Here is a 22,343-nt window from a genome sequence, read left to right on the forward strand (position 1 = left end):
GCCCACTGACTGGTGGGGGACAGCATTCAGAGGAGGGTGTACTCCTCCACAGAGATCCTGAAAATCCAGGCAAGGTGGGGGGCTAATGTGGTCAGCACCACTTAGCTGAGTGTGTGGGTGCGTTCCAGGCTTGGAGGAGGCTGCTGCTCCCCTGGGAATTTGGCAGTAGGGGTCTGATGTGAGCAATACTGAGGAGACAGGGGTTCTCCAGAGACCTCTGGGGCTGGCGCTGAAGTTGCTCCGGTCCACGCCCAGTTTCTCTGTTGACAGACATTCCGATGCCTGCTCTTGACATGGTGTGGGCTCAACAAAGCCCAGTCCCAGCATCCTGATGGGGGAGGGCAGGCTTCCTCTCTGACCACGGTGATGACAGCTTGTGACTCACATGCTTGGTGGGTGCAGCGCCACTCCCTGGCCCCAGAGATGGGGCTGATCACTCCTGGGTGGAATGTGGCAGCTGCTGAACATCTGGCTGGCAATGCAGCCTAGCAGCTGATCCAGGTCAACCAGTCCAATTGGCCAGGGCACCAGGCTCTCTGAGCCTGGACTGGGAGCTGCATTTATGAAGGCCTGTTCAAAGTCCACTCTCTTCCTTGGCCTCCGGGTGGACTGGCTCCCATTGGCCAGGGTGTAACTCCCAAACCCTGCTTCCTCCCAGGCTTTTATGCTCTGCTCGAACCACCCAGGAAAAGGTGTAACAGCCCCTGCCTAGTGAGGTGCTCTCATCTACCCCACTCAGAAGATGAGGGGACCGAGGCTTGGACAGATAAGGCACTTGCCTGTGGTCATATAGATTGTCCACATCTAAGTCCTCGGAGTGAATAGACAGAGAGTAACTAGGAGAACTGGAGCTGGCTATGCTGGGGAGCAGGGAACTAGCCCTCAAATGACTGTGCTGACCTTGGCCACAAGCTGTTCTGTCCACCCCTCTCTGGAAACAGCCTGGCCACTACCCTCTCCATCAGTAGTCAGAAAAAGATGATCAGCTGGTCCCAGGATCCCAATTCTAAGGGTCCCAATGGAGACAAGTTCTGTGGGGAAGGAGGCTCCTTGATCCGATCGTGTGCTGGCCGAGCCTCCATAGGACCAGTAGTCCCTGTCCTGCCTGCATCCCCAACAGAATGTTTAGGATTGGCCCCTTCATTCTCCCACTGTTCTGGTTTGGACACTAGACTTCAAGGTCACCCTACTTACAAGTCCCCAGTTCTTGCATCCTGAGCCCTCCTCTCTGGAGTTTTTGGCCACTTTATGATTGCCATCAGGCTTCAGCTTCCCGGCTCCTCTCTAACATGGGCATGCCCGGTCCTATTTCACAGAGATTTGAGAATGCAGTGACTGGTGTGCAATGCCAAGCGCCTGGACAGTGGGCACCTAAGACAGTTTTATTAACAAGACACGAATTCATCTAATTGACTTAAAGGGCCCTTGGTGTCACCGTGGCACTAATGCGCAGAGCGACAGTAATGCGACAGCCTTCATTGGCTGAGCGCTTACCCTGTGCCTCTGCCACCTCGTTTGATGCTCATTCCGGTCCAGGTCCACGAAGTGTGTACCGAGATCGCCAGGTGGACTCGCTGCCAAGGTCCGGGCAGGGGTGGCTAGGGAGGGGTTGAGCGCGGTCCGCGCACTGCATTGTCCGGGTCCTCCAGCAGAGGGGCCGGCGGCGGGCTTCCCGGCCCGCATAATAGCCGCTTTGATGCCCGCGTCCCGGGAGCGGAGGGGAGGGGACGAAGGGAGGGGAGCGGATCAGGGGAGGGGATAAGGAGAGGGAAGGGGAGGGGACGCGAGCCGGAGCCGAGGGAGGGGTGTGTCCGGCCACCGCGCGGTTCCTCCGCCCCTCGCTCCCGCCGCCACAAGCAGCCGAAGCTCGGACCAGGAGCCTGTCCCTCCTCGTCCCTCGCCGTGGCCGCCAAGCCCGGAGCCGGCCGGAGCCCGGCGCTCATCATGTCGGTCGCCCTCAGCAACAGGTTCCAAGGTAGGCGCCGCTGTTCCCGCGTAGTCCTGCGCGTAGCGTCCCCACCTGCGCGCGCGGGGCGGACCGCCGGGTGCTCGGCGCGCGGGAACCGGCGCGGGCGGGGACGCGTGGCCCGGAGCCCCCGCTTCCCGGCCACCTCTTTGTCTCCTCCAGGAGGAAAGGCGTTCGGCTTGCTCAAAGCCCGGCAGGAGAGGAGGCTGGCGGAGATCAACCGGGTAAGCCGCGGCCGAGGGCAGCGCACGGGTCGCCCAAGCTGTGCGCCTCCCGCCCTCGCCTTCCCCACGGCCCTGCGGTGCCACCTTCAGCCAGGCAGTGTCCGCCGCAAAATCTACCCCCTTCCTTCCCTTCCCCGGGGCCTCACTTGCCTCTCCGGCCTCAGCCCTGTCGCCTCTGACTCCAGGTAGGTCCTCTCCACCTCCCAGCCCGGGCCTGGCTTCTCGAGTTGCAAGCTGTTACTCTGGCTAGGGAGGTGGGGCCCATCCAGGAGCTCGCTGCCAGCCCGATCTGGATCTGGGCTCCCTGCAAGCCCACTAGAGACCCGCGCAGGGTTTTGGCGCCAGAAGGGACACCCAGCCCAGGGCTGTCCACCCTAAAACATAGGCTCTTGTTTCACCCAAAATGTTGGCGGTTCTCTGTGGTCTCCAGCTTACCTCCCTGCTCCCAACACAACTTTTTAACTTTTAGGAAAGGTTACTTTAGGGACTGCTTGCTTTTCTTGCTGGTCCTGGTGAATTTCTATAGAGAAATTCTTCCAGCTGTTGCCAGGCACACAACGGAAGCTCTCTATGTAAGTTTGCTTAATGATCATGTAGATCCTAGGAGATAAGGAAAGGTGTCAGGGTCTGTTGGTGTTGGTCAAGGTCAGAGGCAGCACAGTCACGCATTTCAGGGTCCTGCAAAACCTGGCCTCTGTCATGTACCGGCTCCGTGGTCTTCAGCAAGACCCTGTCACCGGGGGCAGGGTCACTGTGAGGACTCAGTGAGGGCAGTTGGGTAGCCTGCATGAGCCAGCACTGGCATTGGGGAGGCACCCGGTGGAGGATACTAGAGATATTTGCTGAGGAGGACGTCTCCCAGGCCAGTGGCAGAACCGTGCCCACTCAACAAGGCTAGCATTCCCCCTGCCGGCTCCTTTGGGCCATGGGACATCTAGGGACTGAGCCTAGCTTAGGGTCCTAGGTCGAAGCTGGTGGGGTCAGCAGAGCCCCAGTGGAGGCTGTGGGGAGGTGGGTTAAGGGGCTGGGGCCGGGTAAAGGATTTCCTCTTGCCAGCAACTTGGTCTTGATTTCCTCCTTGTTTTCCTGGGACTGCCTCAAAGTAGGCTTCCTGTTCACTGCCGAGTTCCCTGGAGGGCTCTGGGCACCTCAGGGTTGGTGCCATGTGGATCTCAGCTGAAAGACGGCCTGGAAATCTGGCTGAGGCTCAGGGGTCCTGGCCTGCTGGGCTCCTTCCCAGCTTATTCTGCAACAGGCTGACCTTGGTCTTGGCTGCTCTCATCCTCTGGACAGGAGCCTGGGACCCTGACCTCATACAGCCCCCCTGGGCCACTTGGCTGGGCGGGTTCTGAGCTGGCTGTGTCCAACCACAGCCAGCAGGACCCTGAGCCAGAGGCAGCTGCAGATGGGGGACGGTTAGGTGACTGTAGTTGATGGCCAGAGTGCACAGGACTCTCTGTGCCCACTCCACCCTTGTGGAGGCAAAGCGGGGTGGCTGGCATGGGGTCATTTTAGGAGAGGAACTGGCTTGGCTCAGAAAAGGGAAAGGTTGTATCTATCAGGGCCTGATTTGGACAGCACTGTGACTGGGGAAACTGAGCAAGAAAGGGCTGTGGTCTAAGCATCTCAGGGCCTTAATGCCCGGAGAGGACACACAGGAGCCTGCGGCAGGGCTCACAGTCTAGTGCCCTTTCCCTCCCTGGATGCTTACTGAGACCCATTACGTGAGCCCAGACTTCGACCCAGGGTGTGAACTGGTGGAAGGAAGCTTCAGGATCCAACTGGAAGCTTGATCTGTTTCCAGACCACAGCAGGTCAAGGTGGCCACACTAGTGTACAGTCATGAGGCAGGCTGCCAAGCACTGGTTCCATGACCTTGGGCAAGCCACCTCACCTCTCTGAGTCTCCTTTGCCAAGAAGAGATAACGGTGGTTGTGATTTTTCAGGGAGATAATCTGTGTAAAGTACGGGTAGGAGGGCCGACTGTTGTCATGACTATTGTCATTTGTTTGGGACCTCAGGGTACAGGGAGTGGAAACCTGGGGTATTCCTGAGATACGGAATGGCCCATCCTGGATGCTCATCCCAGCTACAGTAGAGGAGTGGTCCCTGCCTCCTTCAGTGCCCCTGCATTAATCAGTGGAGATGCCAGGTGCGGTGGCACATGCCTATAATCCCAGCAGCTCAGGAGGCTGAGGCAGGAGGATCACAAGTTCAAAGCCAGCCTCAGCAATTTAGTGAGGCCCTAAGCAACTCAGCAAGATCCTGTCTCTACATAAAATATAAAAAAGGACTGGGGATGTTGCTCAGTGGTTAAGCATCCCCAGGTTCAATCCCCACCTCCAACCAAAAAAAAAAAATCAGTGGAGATGACCAAACTCCCTGAGAATTGTTCTGCTTGAGGATCTGAGTCTCATCCACCCAAGATTGTGGCTGCAGTGAATATTCTAGAGAGGGCTGAGTTGGACAGAGGGCCTGGACAGCCTTCCTTCGGGTGTAGCTCCGCTGTCTTGCTGGAGTGGATTCTGGGGCTGGGTGGAGCAGAGCCCAGTGGCCCTGCAGAGGCTGGAAACTATGCAGGTCAGGGTGTCGTGGCTCACTGCTCGGGGGCTGCATGACCCACAGCCGTACCTGGCAGCTTGGGCACTGCTTGGCTGCTGCCTGGGGTAGAACCCAACTGGGCTGGCAGCTCTGGGCCCTCTGTGGGCCAACACGCCGGTTTCTTCTGAGGCCTTTCTCCTGCCCTGGTATGGACAGCTTCCAGAAGGTTCACTCTTAGCCATTGTTATTATAAGGGATTTTAGAGTCAGAGTGGAGAAGAGCTGGGTGGGCCCAGACGTCCTGGCGGGGACAGGGAGGCAGGGGAGCCACATGCATTGTGCTTTATTTGGTTGCATTTTACTTTCTGCCAGTAGTTCCTGGGCAGCTGGAAGGTGCCAGTGCTGTGCCAGGCCTGCCGTGGGCACAATCTCAGAACGGCACTTTTACCCTACGATGGCTGCTGTTCCTCCCATTTTACAGGAAATGAGGCTGAGAGGGGTTGAGTCGATGGCCTGGGTTTCAACAGCCACAGCTCGAACCCAGACCATCGGCTCGGGCTCTGCGCCCACCCTGGCCCCATCCTGTGTGCGCATGTGTGTGTGTACACATCGGCACTGCTGGAGGGGCAGGCCCAGAGGGCACCTCCTACTCCCGCACATAGCTGGCATTCCCCATGCCCTGGTGGCCTGGTAGGTGACCCCAGGCCAGTAAGGCCTGGCCTTAGATGGCAAAGGGAGCAACTTTCTCTAGCTTCTCATAGGGACAGAGAGAAGCAGTGGGTCTGGGTGGGCTGCCCCTCAGTGGGCCTGTGCCCTGGGGCTGAGAGGAGGAGCCAGGAGGACAGCAGGCCTGCACTCGAGTTGTCTGGCTACAGTCAGGATCTGTTGGTGACTGTGTTCCATCACCTGTGTTTGTCATGTGTCATCTCATGGACCCCCCTCAGCACAGTGCTCCCTCAGGTGTCAGTGTGAAGCTAAATACCCCCGTGGGGCACAGGTTACCGTGACTCCTGTTTCAGAGGTGAGGAAATAAGACAGCCTGATGAAGTCAGCTGCCCAGGGTCACCCAGCCAGGAAGTGGCAGGGGCAGGTCTGTCTAACTCCAGGTGCCCTGGCCCCTGTCCACCAGGTGGCTGCAGCTTGGTGGTGGCACAGGCCTCCTGTTTATGTGGATAAGGATCTCTGGCTACTATCCTGCAGTCCCAGCCCTCCAGGGTCAGCTGGAGGGCACTCAGCATTTAGGCATCCAGTGGTCATTTCAGTACCTGCATGCCATCTGCACTGGAAGGAAGCTGGCAGGGTGGGCTGGGACTCTGCCCAAGGCTGTACGTGTCCTCAGCCCCTCTGGGACATGTATGACCTCCGAGACCTGACCCAGTTGGACACACAGGCACGTCTCTTTTCCTGTACCCTGCCCAGGTGAATGTGCCTAGCTGGCATTGCTGGGCACCCTTCTCTCTTGCTCTCCCTTAATATATTATAAGGGAGATGGTGATAAGTGGACACGTGAGCCTCTGGGGATTCAGTGTCCCCGGCAGGTCCGGTCAGTTGTGACCTCGATGTGGCCATGTCACAGTCAGCTGGAGATGGAATTTCTGCAGGGTTTGCTTCATTTATGTGGTTGCTGGGATGTTTTTCTTGAGCTGCCCATCTATTGGCGAGGACACAGTGTCCGGCTGAGGCCCCAAGCCCTGGGGAATGTGAGCCTGCTGTCCTTGTGGGAGCACATTACAGGCTTCTGCTATTTGCCAGGTGACAGGGCGGGCATTTGTGACCTACCCTGGCCCTTTAAGAGCCTGTGGACTGCATCAGAGGCCTCATGGCCTTGGAATGGGGCTGCCTGTCCTTATGGTTCCTGCCCAGGGTGTCAGCCACCAGGCCCTTGGATGGCTTTCAGGATGGTGATATCCACCTACCCTAAAATTCTGCTGCAGCTAATTCACAAAGACAGGCCTGCAGGGCCGGGAGCAAGGGTCTGCGAGAAGGTGCTAGAGGTACCAGCCCCAGAAGGGAGTTAAGTAGGTGGGCAGGTGGCAGGGTTCCAGGGCAAGCAGGGCCCGCCAGCCTCTAGTGGTTTTGGAACTTGCCCCTCCTGGGCCTGCAGGACAGAGCTCTGGGGTTGGTGGGGTGTGCCATGGGCATCAGAAGCTGTGGGTGACCAAACAGGCAGCAGGGAGCCCATGTGGCTGTGGGCACTGTTCCCAGGGCTGTGATGGAAGCCCAGCACTCTGTCCCCTGTGGGTGGCTAGCATTGCCAGGTCAGCCAGGAGTCTGAGGGTGAAGTGAAGCTTGCTGTCCATGCCAGAAGGTCAGGAGGCAAAGAGAGTTGTGGTGGGTGCTTCCTCGCGTAACTCGTCTCTTGGGATGGCTTGAGTCTGGATGATCCCAATGCACGGTAATAATGGCCAGCTGTCCCTAAGTGTTGGGGACCAGACTCTTCCAATGCAGAGAGCTCATTCAATCCTTACCGCAGCTCCTGAGGAGGTACCATCATTGTGCCCGCACTGCAGGTGAGGACACTGAAGACCAGAGTGGTAAAGCAGGTTGTCCTGGGTCACAGAGCTACTAAATGCCGGAACCAGGATTGGCACCCCAGCAACCTGATCCAACCCCCGTCCTTTTGCCCGCACATCCCGTGCCCAGAGAGTTTATCTACATGGGGCTTCCAGGCATTGTGACGTTAGGCAAGCCCCTTCCTTTCTGGGGCCTTGCTGTTCCCTTCTATTGTACAAGGAGTGCAGCTGGGTGCTGTCAGGAGGCCCTCTGGGCTGGGTGACTGGGCGGACATTTCCATACTCTGCTGCCTTCCCGGTGGCACCTGTGGGCACGCTGGCCTTGAGGACCGAGTGGGCTCAGTGCTTCGGGTGCGGCACCCCCATGGTCCCACCTGCTTGCAGTTCCCAATGTCTGCTGGGAAGCTGTGGGTGGGGTTGGGGAGTGGTTGGGAGAAGCCTGGCAGGGCACTGCTGTAGGCTGTGCCCCCTGGGATAACCTGCTGCAGCTGCCCCCAGTACGGGAGGCTTTGCCTAGAAACCTGTGGCCAGGCTCCCTCCTCCTTGTCTGGAGTAGGGAGGGAGCAGGGATGGTGGCGTGACACAGGCCCTGAGTCCTCTTGAACATGTCAAGCAACCTCGCTGAGCCTCGGTTTCCCATTTGTCAAATGGGTGCTCAGAAAGGGGAGAGAGAATCATAACCAGCCTGAATCGGGGGAGTAGCAGTCTGATAACTGATGTTCTGGAACCTGATTGCACAGACAGAAATGTTAGAAGTTAGGAACAATAAAGACCTAACAGTTATTTAGTATGTACTAAGTGCCAAGCACTGAGTCAAGCACTTCACACATATTTAGCCCCTGCTGTCATCCTTGGGACAGGCCTAGGTGGTAGATATGATTTTTTTTTAATTTATTTTTTTTAATTGTAGAGGGACACAGTACCTTTATTTATTTATTTATTTATTTTTATGTGGTGCTGAGGAACGAACCCTAGTGCCTCACATGTGCTAGGCAAGTGCTCCACCACTGAGCCACAACCCAGCCCTAGATAGGAGCTGTTTATTCCCTTGATGAGGAAACTGAGGCATAGGCAAATGAAGTGGTCTCCACTCCACGCAGCTACTGAGTGGATTCAGACTCGGGCGTTCTGTCTCTAAGCTTGCCTTCTTTATGATGTTTTGCTTTTCTTCCAAATATCTGGGGTGGCTTCAATCTCTCTCTCCTCTGCCAGTGGGCCCAGGGCCAGGGCAGCCGGGGTGGAGTGGGGGTTCTGAGTAGAGAAGGCACCTGCCCCCTGAGCAAGGCTGTGCCCAAGGCTGAGCCGGGATCTGGAGGGAGGATGCCTGGAGGAGAAGCCGGGGTGTGTGTGTGACAAGAACCAGCACCCAAGCCTGGAGCGGGGTGGGAGCTGTGCCCCTCCTGCCGCCTGCCTCCCCCGCCCCCTGCCAGGGCACAGCTGACCTACACCCGGGGGGAGGGCTGCCTGCCCACACATGAACTGGTCAGCTGCTTCCTCCACCCTGGCCACTCTGTGGTCCAAGCATTTGTCATTTGTTGGCTATGAGAAAAGATGTGAGACCATTCCCTGAGTCCCTTCCAGTCTCCATTGCACAGGCACACACTTTTGCAAAGCAGTCTGATGGTGTCAGGGGAGGGCAGAGGAAGTAACTCTGGGCCAAATGGCAGGCGTCTCCATCCCTCAGCAGATGTTACTGAGTGCCCACTCTATGCCAGGCATTGCTGAGAGCTGGGCACCCGGCGATCGCAGGACAAGAAGCATGTCCTCCTGGGACCTGAGGCTGAGGACCTGCCTCCTGCCAGCATCCCCTTCCTGGATGGCTTCCGATCCTCAGCTGTGTACAGGGCAGGAGCCCAAGCAGCGTCCACTACCAAGCTTATTCCAGCTAGGCCACTTGCTAGCTGCGCGGCTTTGCACAAGTTATTTATCTTCTCTGGGTCTCAATTCATTTGCTCATCCTAGAAACATTTATTGAGCATCTGCTGTGTGGACCCTGCATCCGAGCAAGGGACACAGTGGACCATAACCATAACAAGCAATGCCAGTGGAAAGTGCCAGGGCAGTTCATCCCATGCAGAGTGTGGCAAGGTGAATTAGAAGGGGGGACAGACTACAGTGGGCAGCATAAAACAGTGTGGCAAGGAGGGCCTCACTTAGGTGACCGTGACCAAAGGGTTGAAGGAGGTAAGGTAGAGAACCACGCGTAGATGTGGGGGGCACAGCTGGACAGAGGTCCTGAGGTCGGAGAGAGCTTGGCACGTGGGAGGCACAGAAAAGAGGCCAGTGTGGTTGAGGCCCCTTATTAGTGGTGGAGGTCAGGAAGGGATTACACGGATTAAGTAGTATGTCAGGTGGTGACCTGTGCAAAGGAGAAAGCTCTCTCTTGGTTAAAGGTGATCATCCATGTTCCTGTCCCCAGCCGTTCTGCCTGTAGAGAGCCTGGCCCCTGGGGGCCGATGAATGGAAGCCATTCTTAGCTGCTTGCTCTTGGCCTTGCTCTCAGCTGCTGCCTAGTTGTTCTGTGTCCGTGTGTGTGATTTATCTCTAAGACCAGGGACTGTGTCTTTCTCTTTGAATCCACTACCTGCAGGGAGAACCAAGCAGACCCAGATCCCCAGGGGTGGTCAGTACACACGGGCTCTGGGCTGAAGTAGGACTGTCAGCCAGAGCAGGAGGGCAGAGAGGGCCTCTAGATCTCTCCCCAGAGGCTCCCTGATGCTGGGCTTGCCTGTGTTCTTGGGCCTGTTCCCCACAAAGTTCCAGTTCTTGATAAAACAAAGGGAAGGCAGGGAGGTGTAGTGAGTTGGATCCCGTTTTAAAATTCAGAGATGATGAACTTCCGAACTCATGGCAGCAGCCAACAGTGATTGTCTAAAAAGCCTTTATTGGCAAAATGCAAACTTGGCAGCCCTATATTAGTGTTCCCCTTCATGCCGCCTGTCTGCTTCCCCTGCCTCCCGTGTCTGGGAGCCTGTAACTGTCCAAGCTCTCACTGGACAGAAGAGGGATCTGGGACCCTGGGAGGAGGCTGGTTTGCCCCAGCTCACAGAGAAGGGTGAATTGTCCAACTTTTAGTCTGAGATTGGGGTAGGGAAGCGGTGGAGTGGTCCCGGGCAGGTGCTCCAGGAGGTGGATACAGTCCTGCCTTTTCACATTCGTGATCCGAACCCAGCCTGCCTTCTAGTGATGCAGGGTGTAGTCACCTCCAGTCGATTTGAGCCTCTCCAAGCATCTGAGGGGAGCAGGCTAGGGATTAAATCCCCAGTTTTACAGATGGGGGCGCAGGTGAGAGGGGACCAGACCTCCCAAGCAACAGCAGTCATCTTCTGGCCAGGGCAGAGACTAACATGCCCAGAGACAAAAGCAAACTCATTGACTGGGTTCTCACGCGGGCTCAGGCAGTAGACCTGGATCATCCCCACGTGGGGGCTAAGGCACGCGAGGTGCAGCGGGCAGCTGACTGGTTGGAATCCATACCTACGACGGGAAAGATGGAACCCGCGGCATGGCTGGGGTGCTCACGGCTGCGGGGATCCCGGAGTCAGGGACTGGGCAGGGATAGTGGCACAGGTCTCTGCCAAAGCTGCACCTCCCCAAGCTGCAGGGCAAACTGCCACCCCAGTGTAGGCTGTGCAGATCTGCCTCTGGGGATTGACAGGAAACCAGGGCCCACTGGGCAAAACCTGCCTGGTCATGCCTGGCCATCCAACAGGAGAGGAGGTGGCCGGGCTATGGAGCTGTGTGCCCGGGACGTCTGCCCCAAACCCTTCAGCTCTGTTCTTGCTCCAGGAGTTCCTCTGTGATCAGAAGTACAGTGATGAAGAGAACCTGCCGGAAAAGCTCTCGGCCTTCAAAGGTGAGCTGCGGCTGGCCGCCCTGCTCTCTTGGGGAGAACTGGGCTGGCTCTTTGCCCCTGGCACCTGGGGCTCCTTAACCTCACAGGGCTGGGCTGTAGCCACTTCATCCAGAATGCTCCTCTTCTTGGCAGGCTCTAAGATGGGTCCCCTGAGGGTCGAAGCAGGCTGTCCTCCTGCCACTGTGGGCCCCTGGCCTGCAGGCCCTGCCCTTCTTTCCCCGCCGCCCAGCAGGACTCAGGTTGGCTCCTGCCTGCCCTGTCCAGCCCTGCTCACTCCCGGGCCCGGCACACAATCCGCTCTTTGTGAGCAGTCCCTGCCTCTCCCCCTCACCGAGGAGGAGCATCTCAGGAGCCCCTGTGGAGAATGGACGTTTGTGTCACTACAGTGGGGCAGGGGGGCAGAGTTTCTGCCCATTGAATCCCAGCAGCACAGGATGAAAAGAAAACAGGGCCCGGGAGCCCGCGTGGGGAGAGGGGCAGCATAAAGGTTCCTCTGTTCGGGGCCCTGGTGCTTGGTTCCCAGCCAGCGGCTGCAAAGGAGAGGAGCTGTGCATACGAGGAGCCAGGCAGACCCACCTTTCCTGCCCCAGGGAAGCACTTGGGGCACCAGAGCCCTGACTCTACAGAGCACATTTGGTAAATGTCCTGGAGGTCACACCCCCTCGCAAGCCTTTGCATTGTGGGCATCCTCCCTGCTCCGAGGCAGAGACCCTGCCAAGTGTGCCTCGAATGGCTTAGCTCAGTCATTTCAGGCAGAACTTGAATGGCTAATGATAGGAATAATAGCCGGCAGGTGCCTGTTTCCTAGCAGCCTGCATTGTGAGCTCCCCAAATCGCCCCGATCTGCTGGGAGGGAGTTGGTGCAATCATTAATTTACAGAGAAACTCGGGCTTGGGGAGGTGGGGTCATCGGCAGGCAGTCACACAGCTCACTACGGCAGAGTGGGGACTGGAACGCTTGTCAGTCTGGCTCCATAAGCCCCTGCTTATAGCCAGGATGCTGTGGGCTTTCTACATTACGGCCTGGTGGCACACACCTGGAGTTCCAGCAGCTTGGGGCGCTGAGGCAGGAGCGTTGCAGATTCCGGGTCAGCCACTCAGCAAGGCCCTCAGCGACTTAGCAAGACCCTGGCTCAAATAAAAAATAAAGAGGGCTGGGGATGTGGCTCAGTGGTGGAGCACCCCTGGGTTCAATTCCCGGAACGGTGGGGTGCTGGGGGGAGATAAATGGAAACAAGGTACGCTGTCCCCACCTGTGCCCGCGGCCTGCAGGAGAGGCGTGCAGGGTAGAGCAGCGGATTCCTCCTCTCGGAGCACCAGCAGGCCACTGGGAGGAGAGACAGGTCCCGGGGGTCTGACGTCCTTTCTACTTGTCTTCATTGAGTCGTAGGATTGGGTCTGTTGGGCAGAACGAACCACGGGAAGTTATGTTGGAACGGAAATGACTGGAAGGGTCTTCAAATCATTTGCTCACTTGCTGTCCAAGGGAGCACTGGCTACTTACTGCACCAGGCCCGCGGCAGGCCTGGTCTACAGCGGGAATGCCGTGTCATGGTGGCAGGGGCAGGGGCAGGGCGGGGAGCCAGCCACACTAGACACTCCGGAGAAAAATGTGCCCCGAGGAGGGACAGGAGTGCTCAGTGGTGACGGAGGGGCCTGTTCAGAAAGGGGACCCCAAAGGCATGAGGAGCGTCCTGAGAATACCTGAGAGAACATTCCACCCACTGGAGCAGGCGGGGGGCGGGTCGGTGCCAGGACGCCAGCGGGCTAGGGTGGAGGGGTTGGAGTGCCGGCAGGTCACCCAGGGATAGCAGCTTTTCCACTGGCCGCTCTGTGGTCAGATAGACCATGAGGGCCCTCCACTGAGGCAGGGTGGCCCGTGCAAGGCCACATGGTTTATGGACAGGACACAGTGCCCTGTCGGCAGACGCCAAGCTCAGCATCTCACATGCTGTTGGAGTTCCGGGAGTCCTGGATCCGGGAATTTTATTTCAAACCCTGTAGGCAGTGTCTGTGGAGTGTCTGTATGTGGCACTGTGAGCTATCGCAGGCCCAAGGGCCTTTGTGTTGGTTTCTGAACCCAGGGATCCCTGGGTCACTCAGGACACTCTGAAACACCCCTCCTGACCTTGCCCCACCTCCTGGATCCAAGTCTCTAGGACAGAGAATCTGTTCCAGTCACTTTGCAGCAGATTCAGATGCAGTTGGTCTGCACTGGTGAGGACTCAGGAGGAAGCAGCTGCCTTCTTAGTTCTGGGGTCATAGTGACCCCCTGCTGTCTTCCCTCCCAGGTGCCTGTGGGGGTGGTACAGGCAGAGATGTCTGTAGAGACTGTGGCTGAGGCCACAGGACTCAGACTTGTGGGCTGAGAGGGTAATGAGGGCTCCCTGGGACCTGTTGGCCCTCTCCAGGTGTCCCTGGACCCCTGCAGGGAGGGACGCTGATTCCGGGCTAATTCAGGTGTTGCTTGTCATTTTCAGAAAAATACATGGAGTTTGACCTGAACAATGAAGGAGAAATTGGTGAGTGAGGACTGGAGGTCTGGAGGCAGGGGCAACGGGGTGGGTGAAGGGTTTGAGGTCCACAGCTCCATCTTCACCAGCAGTGCTACAGTGTGGTCAGGGCTGGTTCAATTACCCCCATTTCACAGATGTGGAAACCAAGACTCACAGGTGGAATGACTTGCTTGGGGCCCCCAGTTGTTGAGGAGTGGGCCCAGGGCCCAGCCTTCGGTTTCTGAACAGGTTCTTCTGCCTCATAGCTACATGATATTCCATCACAGGAATGGACTAATTTATTTGGCCAATACCCAAATATTGACCATTCAGCTGATTTCCAATTTCAACTACTGGTAATCCTGGGAAGAGCATCTTTGTACAGGAATCTTGGTCCATTTGCTGGTTGTTTCTTCAGAGTAAATCTCACAGTTGGGCCTTCTGAAGCACCTGCCTAACTTCCCTCCGGAAAGCTCTTGCCGATTTTAAGTCTGATGGTCAGTGATGGCAGCCCTTTTGCTATTTGCTGCAGGAACTGCCTGGCCCTGAAAGGCCCTGGACAGCCTGGCACCCTTGGGCCTGGCACACTCCTGCCTGCCCTGCCTTACCACTGCTCATGGCCCTGCACTCGGCCCCACTCCCGCCCTCTTCCCTGATCCATTGTCCACTGCAGAACAATCCTGAGGAAATTGCCTCAGATCTTGGTGGCAGCTCCTTGGGCTGTCGTGACTTTAGGGTGCCTTCCTTGTTTTTCTTGAATTTTGTTCTTTTGTTGCTTTTCCTGCTCTGAGGGATATTTTTGGCTCCCTCCTCCTTCCAGCTGAGGCAGAGCCCAAGGACAAGGTCAGCATGGTGGGTGTGGCAGGTGGCAATTGGTCACCTGACACGCTGTACCCAAGCTGTCCCCAAGTGGCTGACTTTCAGTGCTTGGGGCCAGACCCACCCCTTGACCTCCCGGCCCCCACAGGGCCATGACTCTTTGAGTAGCAGGAGTGTGGACACCAGGGCTCACTCTAACCACAGGGCACAGTGGAGATCACTATCATAGTGTGAAGTTCGGTGGCTCCATTACTGAACACCTGGTGTGAGCCACTTTCCATATGTCATGCCTCTGCATGATTCCACCACTGATGGGAGAAGGGGTCCAGTTAAATGGTCTGCCCCATCCCACAGCCAAGAATGGCAGCGCTCCATCCCAGCCTGGGTCCGACTCCATAGCACTGGCCTCCGCTGCCTCTGAAAGGAGCAGAGAGGGAGCGATGGGCCCATCCTCAGTCGAGGAGGAGCAACCGTGGCTGCTGATGCAGGGAGTGGGTCTCCTTCCGAGATCTGGGGTGCAGGAGGGGAGCCTTCCTGGCTCCCACACCCAGCCTCAGCCACCGGTCTCCACTGAGTGGACCTGCTTTTCCTCCCGCAGACCTGATGTCTTTAAAGAGGATGATGGAGAAGCTGGGTGTCCCCAAGACCCACCTGGAGATGAAGAAGATGATCTCGGAGGTGACAGGTGGGGTCAGCGACACCATCTCCTACCGAGACTTCGTGAATATGATGCTGGGGAAGCGGTCAGCTGTCCTCAAGCTGTGAGTACCTCCCTGTGGTCCTCTCATGGGCTTCTGAAGGCACAGCCACTCCCTGGCCAGTAGGTAACTTGTGGGACCTGGTGGGCTGGGGACTTGATTTTCCTGAGCCTCATATCCCTTTGGTCACAGGGAAGCCTGCAGCCACATGTCTGGCAGAACCAGCCAGACTGAGCAGCCGCTGACACTGACGATGGTGTGAGTCGGTCAGCATTTCTTGGGCTCAGTTTCCTCATTTGTAGGGGCTGGAGAGATAGCTCAGTTGGTAGAGTACTTGCCTTGCAAGCACAAAGACCTGGGTTCAATCCCCAGCACTGCCAAAAAAAAAAAATTAACAAAGGGCAAAGTTTGTAAAGTGACTCCACCACCCCCTGGGGTTGTCGTGAGCATAAAACAGAGTTGAAAATCCCTTCGAAAGGGAGGTGGGGTTTGAGCCCTGAATGACCCTGAGTAAGTTACTGTAGATCGGTGAACCCCAGTTTCTCCATCCGTGAAATGGAGACGATACATGTCTTCCTCGAAGTGCTGCCCTTTGGGCTAGTGGGGTGATACGGGTTTCAGCCTAGTTGCCTGCTCATGGCCAGCATTGAACATGGTGGCCAACCTTGCACCCTGAACGTCCTTCCCCACTGAAGAGCATTAAGAGAAATTCCCTGGAGTCTTCTTGTCACTTGTCACAGCTGGAAAGGACCCCCACTTGGCTTTTATGAAATAAGATTCACTTTTTTCTGAAGTACAAAGGTAAACCATGCCTGTCTTATTTTATGAAGGAGTTTATCAAGGACCAAGGAGGCTGAGCTTGGTGAGCCCAAAACCTTAGCGTTCCCACTTACAGTAGAGACACTGAGGACCAGAGAGGCTGCGGGCCTAGCTTGACTCGCCCAGGCTGGGAAGTACTGAGCTGGTGTTCAAATCCAGGCCGTTTCCCCTCAGAAGTCCATTCGGTACCCCTCCTCCAGGCTCGGTTAGGGTTTTGAAGACCCCAGCCTTGCTCAGCCTTGTCCAGAGAGCAAGGGGAAGGAGCGTGGCCTAGAAGTCAGTGGGGGAGCCTCACCTGTGGCAGGGGATTCATGGCACCAATTTGAGCCTCATCACTGCCAGCGTGGGCTTTCACAGGGATTCCCCGGAGAATAGATTTGGGGGACCCTGCAGACTTGAAGTCTGGGAAGACCTCTCTGGATGAGGGGAGGGATCCTAATCTGGTGGTTTGTTTTTCTCTTTCTTTCCTCTGTCTCCAAACCAGAGTCATGATGTTTGAGGGAAAAGCCAACGAGAGCAGCCCCAAGCCAGCCGGGCCCCCCCCAGAGAGAGACATCGCCAGCCTGCCCTGAGGACACGCTGCCTCCCGCCCTGCCCTTCCTCCCTCCTGTCTCGCTGCCCTTTCCGACTCCTTGAGAGCTGTCCTGTTTGCTTGCTTGTTCATTGTGGGTGTGTTTGTTTCCGTCCATCTCTTTGTAAAGCACAAATGACCCGCCTTGAAGGGGCTCAGGGTCCAGAGTCCTTAGCCTTGGACCCGCCCTCTCTTCTTCCCACCTCCTCACCTCCCTGCGCAGAAGGACTGACAACAAACCCTAAATAGGGCAGCAAGCTGGAAGCCCATGTTCCCCGCTCTTGAAGACGAAGCTGTCCATCCTTCCAGAATGTGTCTGAGCTGAGTTCAGGCTCGCAGGCCCAGCCCTGGCCAGGGAGACCCTGGGGTAGGAACAAGGCTGCAGGGCTTCCTTGGGCCTTTCTTGGACAGCTCCACACTGGGTGGTCCAGAACGTGGCCCCAGCTGATCCCTGTGGTGGTTGCTGGGCTGGGCTGCTTCTCATCCTCAGTGACATGACAGGCGGGAGGAAAGGAGCTTGCCAATTCGAGCCCTTCAGAAAGGAAACCGGAAGGAACCCTCTACCCTCGCTTTCTGGCCACATCTTTATAGGCAGCTCAGAGAAACAGTGCAGCCCCCTGACACTTGGTAGGGCAGCAGAGGGCTCCGGAGGCAGAGGTGAGGCCAGGGGCTGAGGGGACGATCAGCTCAGTGAAATCCCACCTTTGAAGGAGGATGCTGAGACACCAGGATGGAAGGATGAGGAGTCAGGGCTCCCAGAAAAAGCACCACTGCTGAGCTAGGAGCTGAGAAGCAGGCGGCGGCCTATCTGATGGCAGCCTGCTTAGAATCCAACTGCTTCCTGCACTCACCCTCCTTGCACCGTTTGTTCATCCATTCAACAGGTATTTATTGAGCACGTGCTACAAGCTTTAAGTCCTCCCACTTGGACCTGACATGTGCTGTGTCCACCGTCTAACTCATGCTCCCTTTCTGATTTGCTCAAAACTTTGAGTCTTGGGGGTTGGATTGAGGTCAGCTGGGTCCTATCCTGAGGTGGACTCTCAGGATTTTAGGGCCGTAGTCCACCCTGTAGGTGAGCCCTCTCATTTCACTGTGAGGGCCCACAGGGGTTAAGTGCCTTGCCGAAAGTCAGGGGTTAATCTGGGGATGGAAGAGCCTGGTCCAGAGTCCAGGTGATCTGATACCCCTGCCCACACCTCACCTCTGCCCTGGGCTGCCTTACTCAGTGTTGAAAACAGGGAAGGGGTGGGAAAGGGCAATCTCCCCGGTCAGAACTTGGGGAAAGCCTCACTGGTTCTGAAGGCCCTGGGCCAGCACTCACCCTCCCCAGGGCCTCTGAACTGGCATCAGTTCTTGCATAAGGACCAGGCCTGTCTCTGCAGTTGTGCCTGCCCTGCAGCTTCCTGGCCCAGCCCCAGACTTGCTTCTCAGAACTCATGCAGGAAGGCCTCACCTTGGCCTCACCTGTGTTCTGAGTTCCTTTACCCTGTGCATTCAGGACTTAGATGCACTCACTCACTGAACATATTTATGAAGCACTGCAGTAGGCTGAGTTCAGAACCCAGTAACAAACGCACAGGCTTGGAGAACTTAGAGTCCAGGGGAACTCCAACCCAGACAGTGACAGTGAGACCGATGTGAAGAAGAGGGTGGCTGCCCAGCCGTCCTGAGGGGTCTAGCTTGGCCCAGGCCTGGGCAAGTCTTGGAAAAGCCTTTGCAAAACCTTAAGGATTGGAAACTGGAAAGGGCTGGGGGGCTGTGGCTCCTTACAGGCCCATAATCAAGGGCCCAGGGTGCTGCCCCTGCAGCACCCTGAGGGAGTACAGCAGGCAGGGTGGGAAGACAGGCCAGGTTGTTAGTCCTCTGGTCTCCACCAGTTCAGGAGCAAAATTTGGTTATGACTGACTAATCTTCAGCCTAAGGAGCTGCTTCAAATGCACAGGCCTAGTTGAAGTTTAAACCCCAGCAACATTCCTCCCTGTAAATATACAATCCTACCCCACCCCCTATGCTGCCTCTCCCCACCCCCTGCAGATATCAGATTAGCAATGGCCTTTCCCTACCCCTTCCTCCTCTCTGGGACAGGCTAGGATCTTTTGAGGAAGAGCAAGCCTTCCTTGATTCCCTCTAGTAGTCAGGGTAACTGTTCCTCTCTCTTAGAGGAAGATAGAACCAACCAGGTTTCTTCCTATGGGTGCCACAGTTATGAGATTACAGGAAGCCTTAAAGGAGGAGAGACTCTGGAAATGCAGGAAAAGAGGGTTCTCTCTGTATGGATTGGGGGAGCCCCTATCAGTCACTTCGTTGAACTTAACCCCAGGGGAAAGAAGGTCTTAAGATTGGTTCCTGGGAAGGGGGTCTGCATGTGTTTCAGGTTGGGGCTGTTGGCTCTAAGACTCTTCTCTCACTAAAGGTTCAGCTTCTTGGGACTTGAACTGTCTTCTTTCTGAAAAAGACCAAATCTAACTAATGTAACCAGCAACGCAGGGACTGCTAAGTATGGCTTTGTCCCTATGACTCAAAAGGAGTTTGTCAGGCAAACTCAGGTGAATGAAGCTGTGTGTGTGTGTGTGTATGTGTGTGTATAAGTACATGTGGGGGATATATCACCTCTACAGATTGGAAATAAACCAGACAAACCGGTGTCTTTCTTGGTGTATCTTGGGGATGGGTGAGGGTCAGCAAATGCAGAAAAACTAAAACAGCAGCAGAGTTTTAAAATTTTTAATTTGTTCTTTTTAGTTATGTAACACAGTAGAATGTATGTTGACATATACATGCAAACACAGAGCATAACTTCCCATTTTTGTGGTTGCACATGATGTGGAGTTACACTGGTTGTTCACATATGAACATAGGATTTTTTTTTTTTTTTTTTTGTGGTGCTGGGGATTGAACCCAGGGCCTTGTGCTTGTGAGGCGAGCACTCTACCAACTGAGCTATCTCCCCAGCCCTGTTTGTTCACATATGAACATAGGAAAGTCAGGTCCAGTTCATTGTATCTTTCCCACTGCCACCACAGCAGCAGACTGAGGTGTCCTGCGTGAGCCAGCTTGTCTCCGGAGACAGCTGAGTTTTCATGCTCCTTGCAACATCCACAGGAGACAGATTCTATCTTACCATTCTTGTTTAGTATGAAGCAGACGTGGAGCAGATTAGCAACTTGCTGAAAACCAAACAGTAAGTGGCAGAATGATCCCCGCCCCCCGACTCACAGGTTGCAAGTTAAGAACTTCTGCCCTAGAATATTTATAATCCTGCTACAGAAATTTCTCCTAGGTAGGACTGTACCATTGGCTTATTCTATCTGAACTCTAATGCTGCTTCCACTTCCTGGCTGAGGGTCACTGGAGAATTTCCTCAACTTCTCTGCTTTCCCGAGATCTCATCAATCAAATGTTAATAAACTGCTAGGTGATTAGGAAGCCCTTGAAAGTTGAACAACGTAACATCTAAAGTGTTTTCTGCAAACTCAGCACAAACTTTTCAGTGACCAGAAGTGGAAATCATTTCCATTTACTCTGGAAATGATTACTGTGAAGGAAGTAAACAAAACTCGTCTCTGGTGTCTTTTACCCTCCCCGTTTTTGGTCTTTGTCATTAGACACACAGGGTCACCCCTGGGGAGGCCGTAGTCTACCCACTTTGAACTTATATGCTCTCACCCCTCAAACCCCAAAGCCCTCTCAAAAGCTGCTCCCCCTGGAAATATTCCTAGCTTTTCTGGCTCGGAAGCTAGTAACAGCCACCTGCACGTAAGGGTTCCAATTATCAAGCACGCAGCGCCGAAGCACGCGCCGCCCAATGAATGAAATGAGCCCGCGCTAGCCGCAGCACGCGGGGAAGGGGAGGCCCAGGACGCAGGCGCGCAGGCTCATGGCCACGCCCCCTGGTCGGCTCCCGCTGACCAATGGGGGCCCGGGCGGCGAGCGAGCGACTTCAGAAGCCCACCCGAGGGTTCCTTTGACCCCACCACTGACTGAGGCAGTGATGTCACCAAACGGCGCCGGAAGTTCGCGTTCCGCCGCGCGCCGCTGGCGCTGAGGGAAGGAAGTTGCCTTCCGAGCGGCCTGGGCTCTGAGCGCAAGGCCGCGGGCGGCGGCGGCGGCTGCTTCGACGAACAGGGCGGCGCGATGGGAGACGAGATGGATGCCATGATTCCCGAGCGGGAGATGAAGGTCAGAGACCGGCCGGGCCCCCCTCCCCGCCTGGGTCCCGGCGTTGCCGTGGAGCCCTGCCGCTTGAACCGGGGACCGCGACCCGAGGTCTCACCGGCCCGCGCCCCGCCGCGCTGCCGGCCAGCCCGCCGCAGCCCCCGGCCCCGTGCGCCTGGGGCGCCCGCGGCGCCGTCCTAGCCGCTCTCGGGGGGTGGGCGCAGGAGCGGTAGTGGTAACTGCTGATGGCAGAGCCTTTGTGGGGTGCCAGGCACCGCGGGACCCTTCCCAGCGCCTGCGGAGAGTCGCCAGCAGAGCAGCGGACCGAGGCCGGGAGCGGTCGGGGAGCCAGGGCCCGGCTCGCCAAGGCGCTCCTCCTCACTCTGCAGGGCGGGCCGGGCTTGCCTAAAGTAGAAGCAGGAAGATTTTCCGTCCTGCAGACCTTTAGTTAATTGGACTGGGAACACGATTTTGGCACCGGAAATGAGCCTCAAGTCAGGAAGCTGGAGGGAGGGCCAGGCGGGCGCTGCCCCCGCTCCCGGGCGGCGTGTTGTCAGAAGGAAGGGAGCTGTCTTAAACAGCGCAAAGGAGAAACGACATGTACTGCGACTTAGTGAAGTGAGGGGTGACTCAGGGAACTACTTTTTACCAAGAGATGGTACATGCTAAAAATTGTCTTTGAAAACATAGATAAATTCATGGGAGACTGGGAGCATCAGGCATTGACAGAAGGCTTCCAGGTCAGTCATGTATGAAAGCTCCAGAGTACTAAGGAGCATGACACTTGAAGGAAATGAAAACTGAAAGTAGGTGGGCTGAGGGTGAGGTTGGCAGCAGCTGTGGTAGAGGTGAAGACTTGGTTTTTCGTATTTCTTTGGTACAAAGACCTGAACCCAGGGGTACCCTACCCCTGAGCTATATCCCTAGCCCTTTTTATTTATTACTGTGAGACAGGGTCTCACTAAGTTGCTTAGGGCCTCACAAAGTTGTTGAGGCTGGTCTCCAACTTGAGATCCTCCTGCCCCAGCCTCCTGAGCCACTGGAGTTACACCACTGCACCTGGTGATGGCCCAGTTTTCATATGTGTGCTGCCAAAGCGAGCACAAAGGCCCAATTTTAAAAGAGAAGTTGAGTGTTGTGAGATGAGGCTGCAGAAGTGGATGGGTGTAGCCATGCCCACTCTTGTAGCCTGTATTAAGGGGTTTACACTTGTGGTTTTAGATGTTCTCACAGCTGGAGCTCCAATGGTGCACTCTGTTAGGATATTGTACTTTTAAGATGTTCTTGTAAATTGAGTTTTCTCTCTCTCCATTAACATAGATAAAGGCTTACCAATTTTATTTATTCAACTACTTTGGATTAGACAAGGGGGATGAAGGGAAGAGAAGGGAAGGGGAATGGGAATAGGAAAGAGAGCAGAATGAATTTGACATTACTATTCTATGTGCATATGATTACACAATTAATGTAATTCTACATCATGTACAAACAGAAGAATTAGTTATACTCCATATATGTATAACGTGTCAAATTTATTCTACTGTCATGTATAACTAATTAGAACAAATTAAAAGATGTCCTCGTAACATTTAGTCTTTGCTTAAAGGTCCCTAGTGAACCTTTTCTCTAGTGGAATTTTAAGCATTGGATACAAGTAAGCCAGTTTTTGACCTTTGGTCATCTT

The 22,343-nt window shown here is 55.7% G+C and overlaps 2 protein-coding genes across 4 annotated transcripts in view; both read left to right on the top strand.

Annotated features, from left to right (window-relative positions):
- Positions 1-1,785: 1,785 nt before the first annotated feature.
- AIF1L (allograft inflammatory factor 1 like) lies at positions 1,786-19,148 on the top strand. Its single transcript, XM_079113598.1, has 6 exons — positions 1,786-1,975; positions 2,129-2,190; positions 11,033-11,099; positions 13,580-13,621; positions 15,012-15,174; positions 16,415-19,148. The coding sequence occupies exons 1-6, from the start codon at positions 1,945-1,947 to the stop codon at positions 16,500-16,502; spliced, it is 453 nt and encodes a 150-aa protein (XP_078969724.1). The 5' UTR covers positions 1,786-1,944; the 3' UTR covers positions 16,503-19,148.
- Positions 19,149-19,935: 787 nt separating this feature from the next.
- The window catches only part of NUP214 (nucleoporin 214), an 85,494-nt gene continuing 83,086 nt past the window's right edge, over positions 19,936-22,343 (top strand). The window contains exon 1 of one of the 3 annotated variants that reach the window (XM_079111684.1): positions 19,936-20,683. In XM_079111684.1, the coding sequence (XP_078967810.1) occupies positions 20,639-20,683 (45 nt within the window). In that variant the 5' untranslated portion in view covers positions 19,936-20,638. The remainder of the gene's footprint in view (positions 20,684-22,343) is intronic. The other 2 variants (XM_079111685.1, XM_079111683.1) reach the window with 2 other exon arrangements.

The sequence above is a fragment of the Sciurus vulgaris genome, assembly GCF_902686455.1.
Source record: "Sciurus vulgaris genome assembly, chromosome: 15".
Lineage (NCBI taxonomy): Eukaryota > Metazoa > Chordata > Mammalia > Rodentia > Sciuridae > Sciurus > Sciurus vulgaris.

Coding starts and splice junctions, on each gene's coding strand:
- AIF1L (XM_079113598.1), top strand. CDS start 1,945: ATGTCGGTCGCCCTCAGCAACAGGTTCCAAG. Junction 1,976..2,128: donor CCTCAGCAACAGGTTCCAAG/GTAGGCGCCGCT, acceptor TGTCTCCTCCAG/GAGGAAAGGCGTTCGGCTTG. Junction 11,100..13,579: donor AAAGCTCTCGGCCTTCAAAG/GTGAGCTGCGGC, acceptor TGTCATTTTCAG/AAAAATACATGGAGTTTGAC.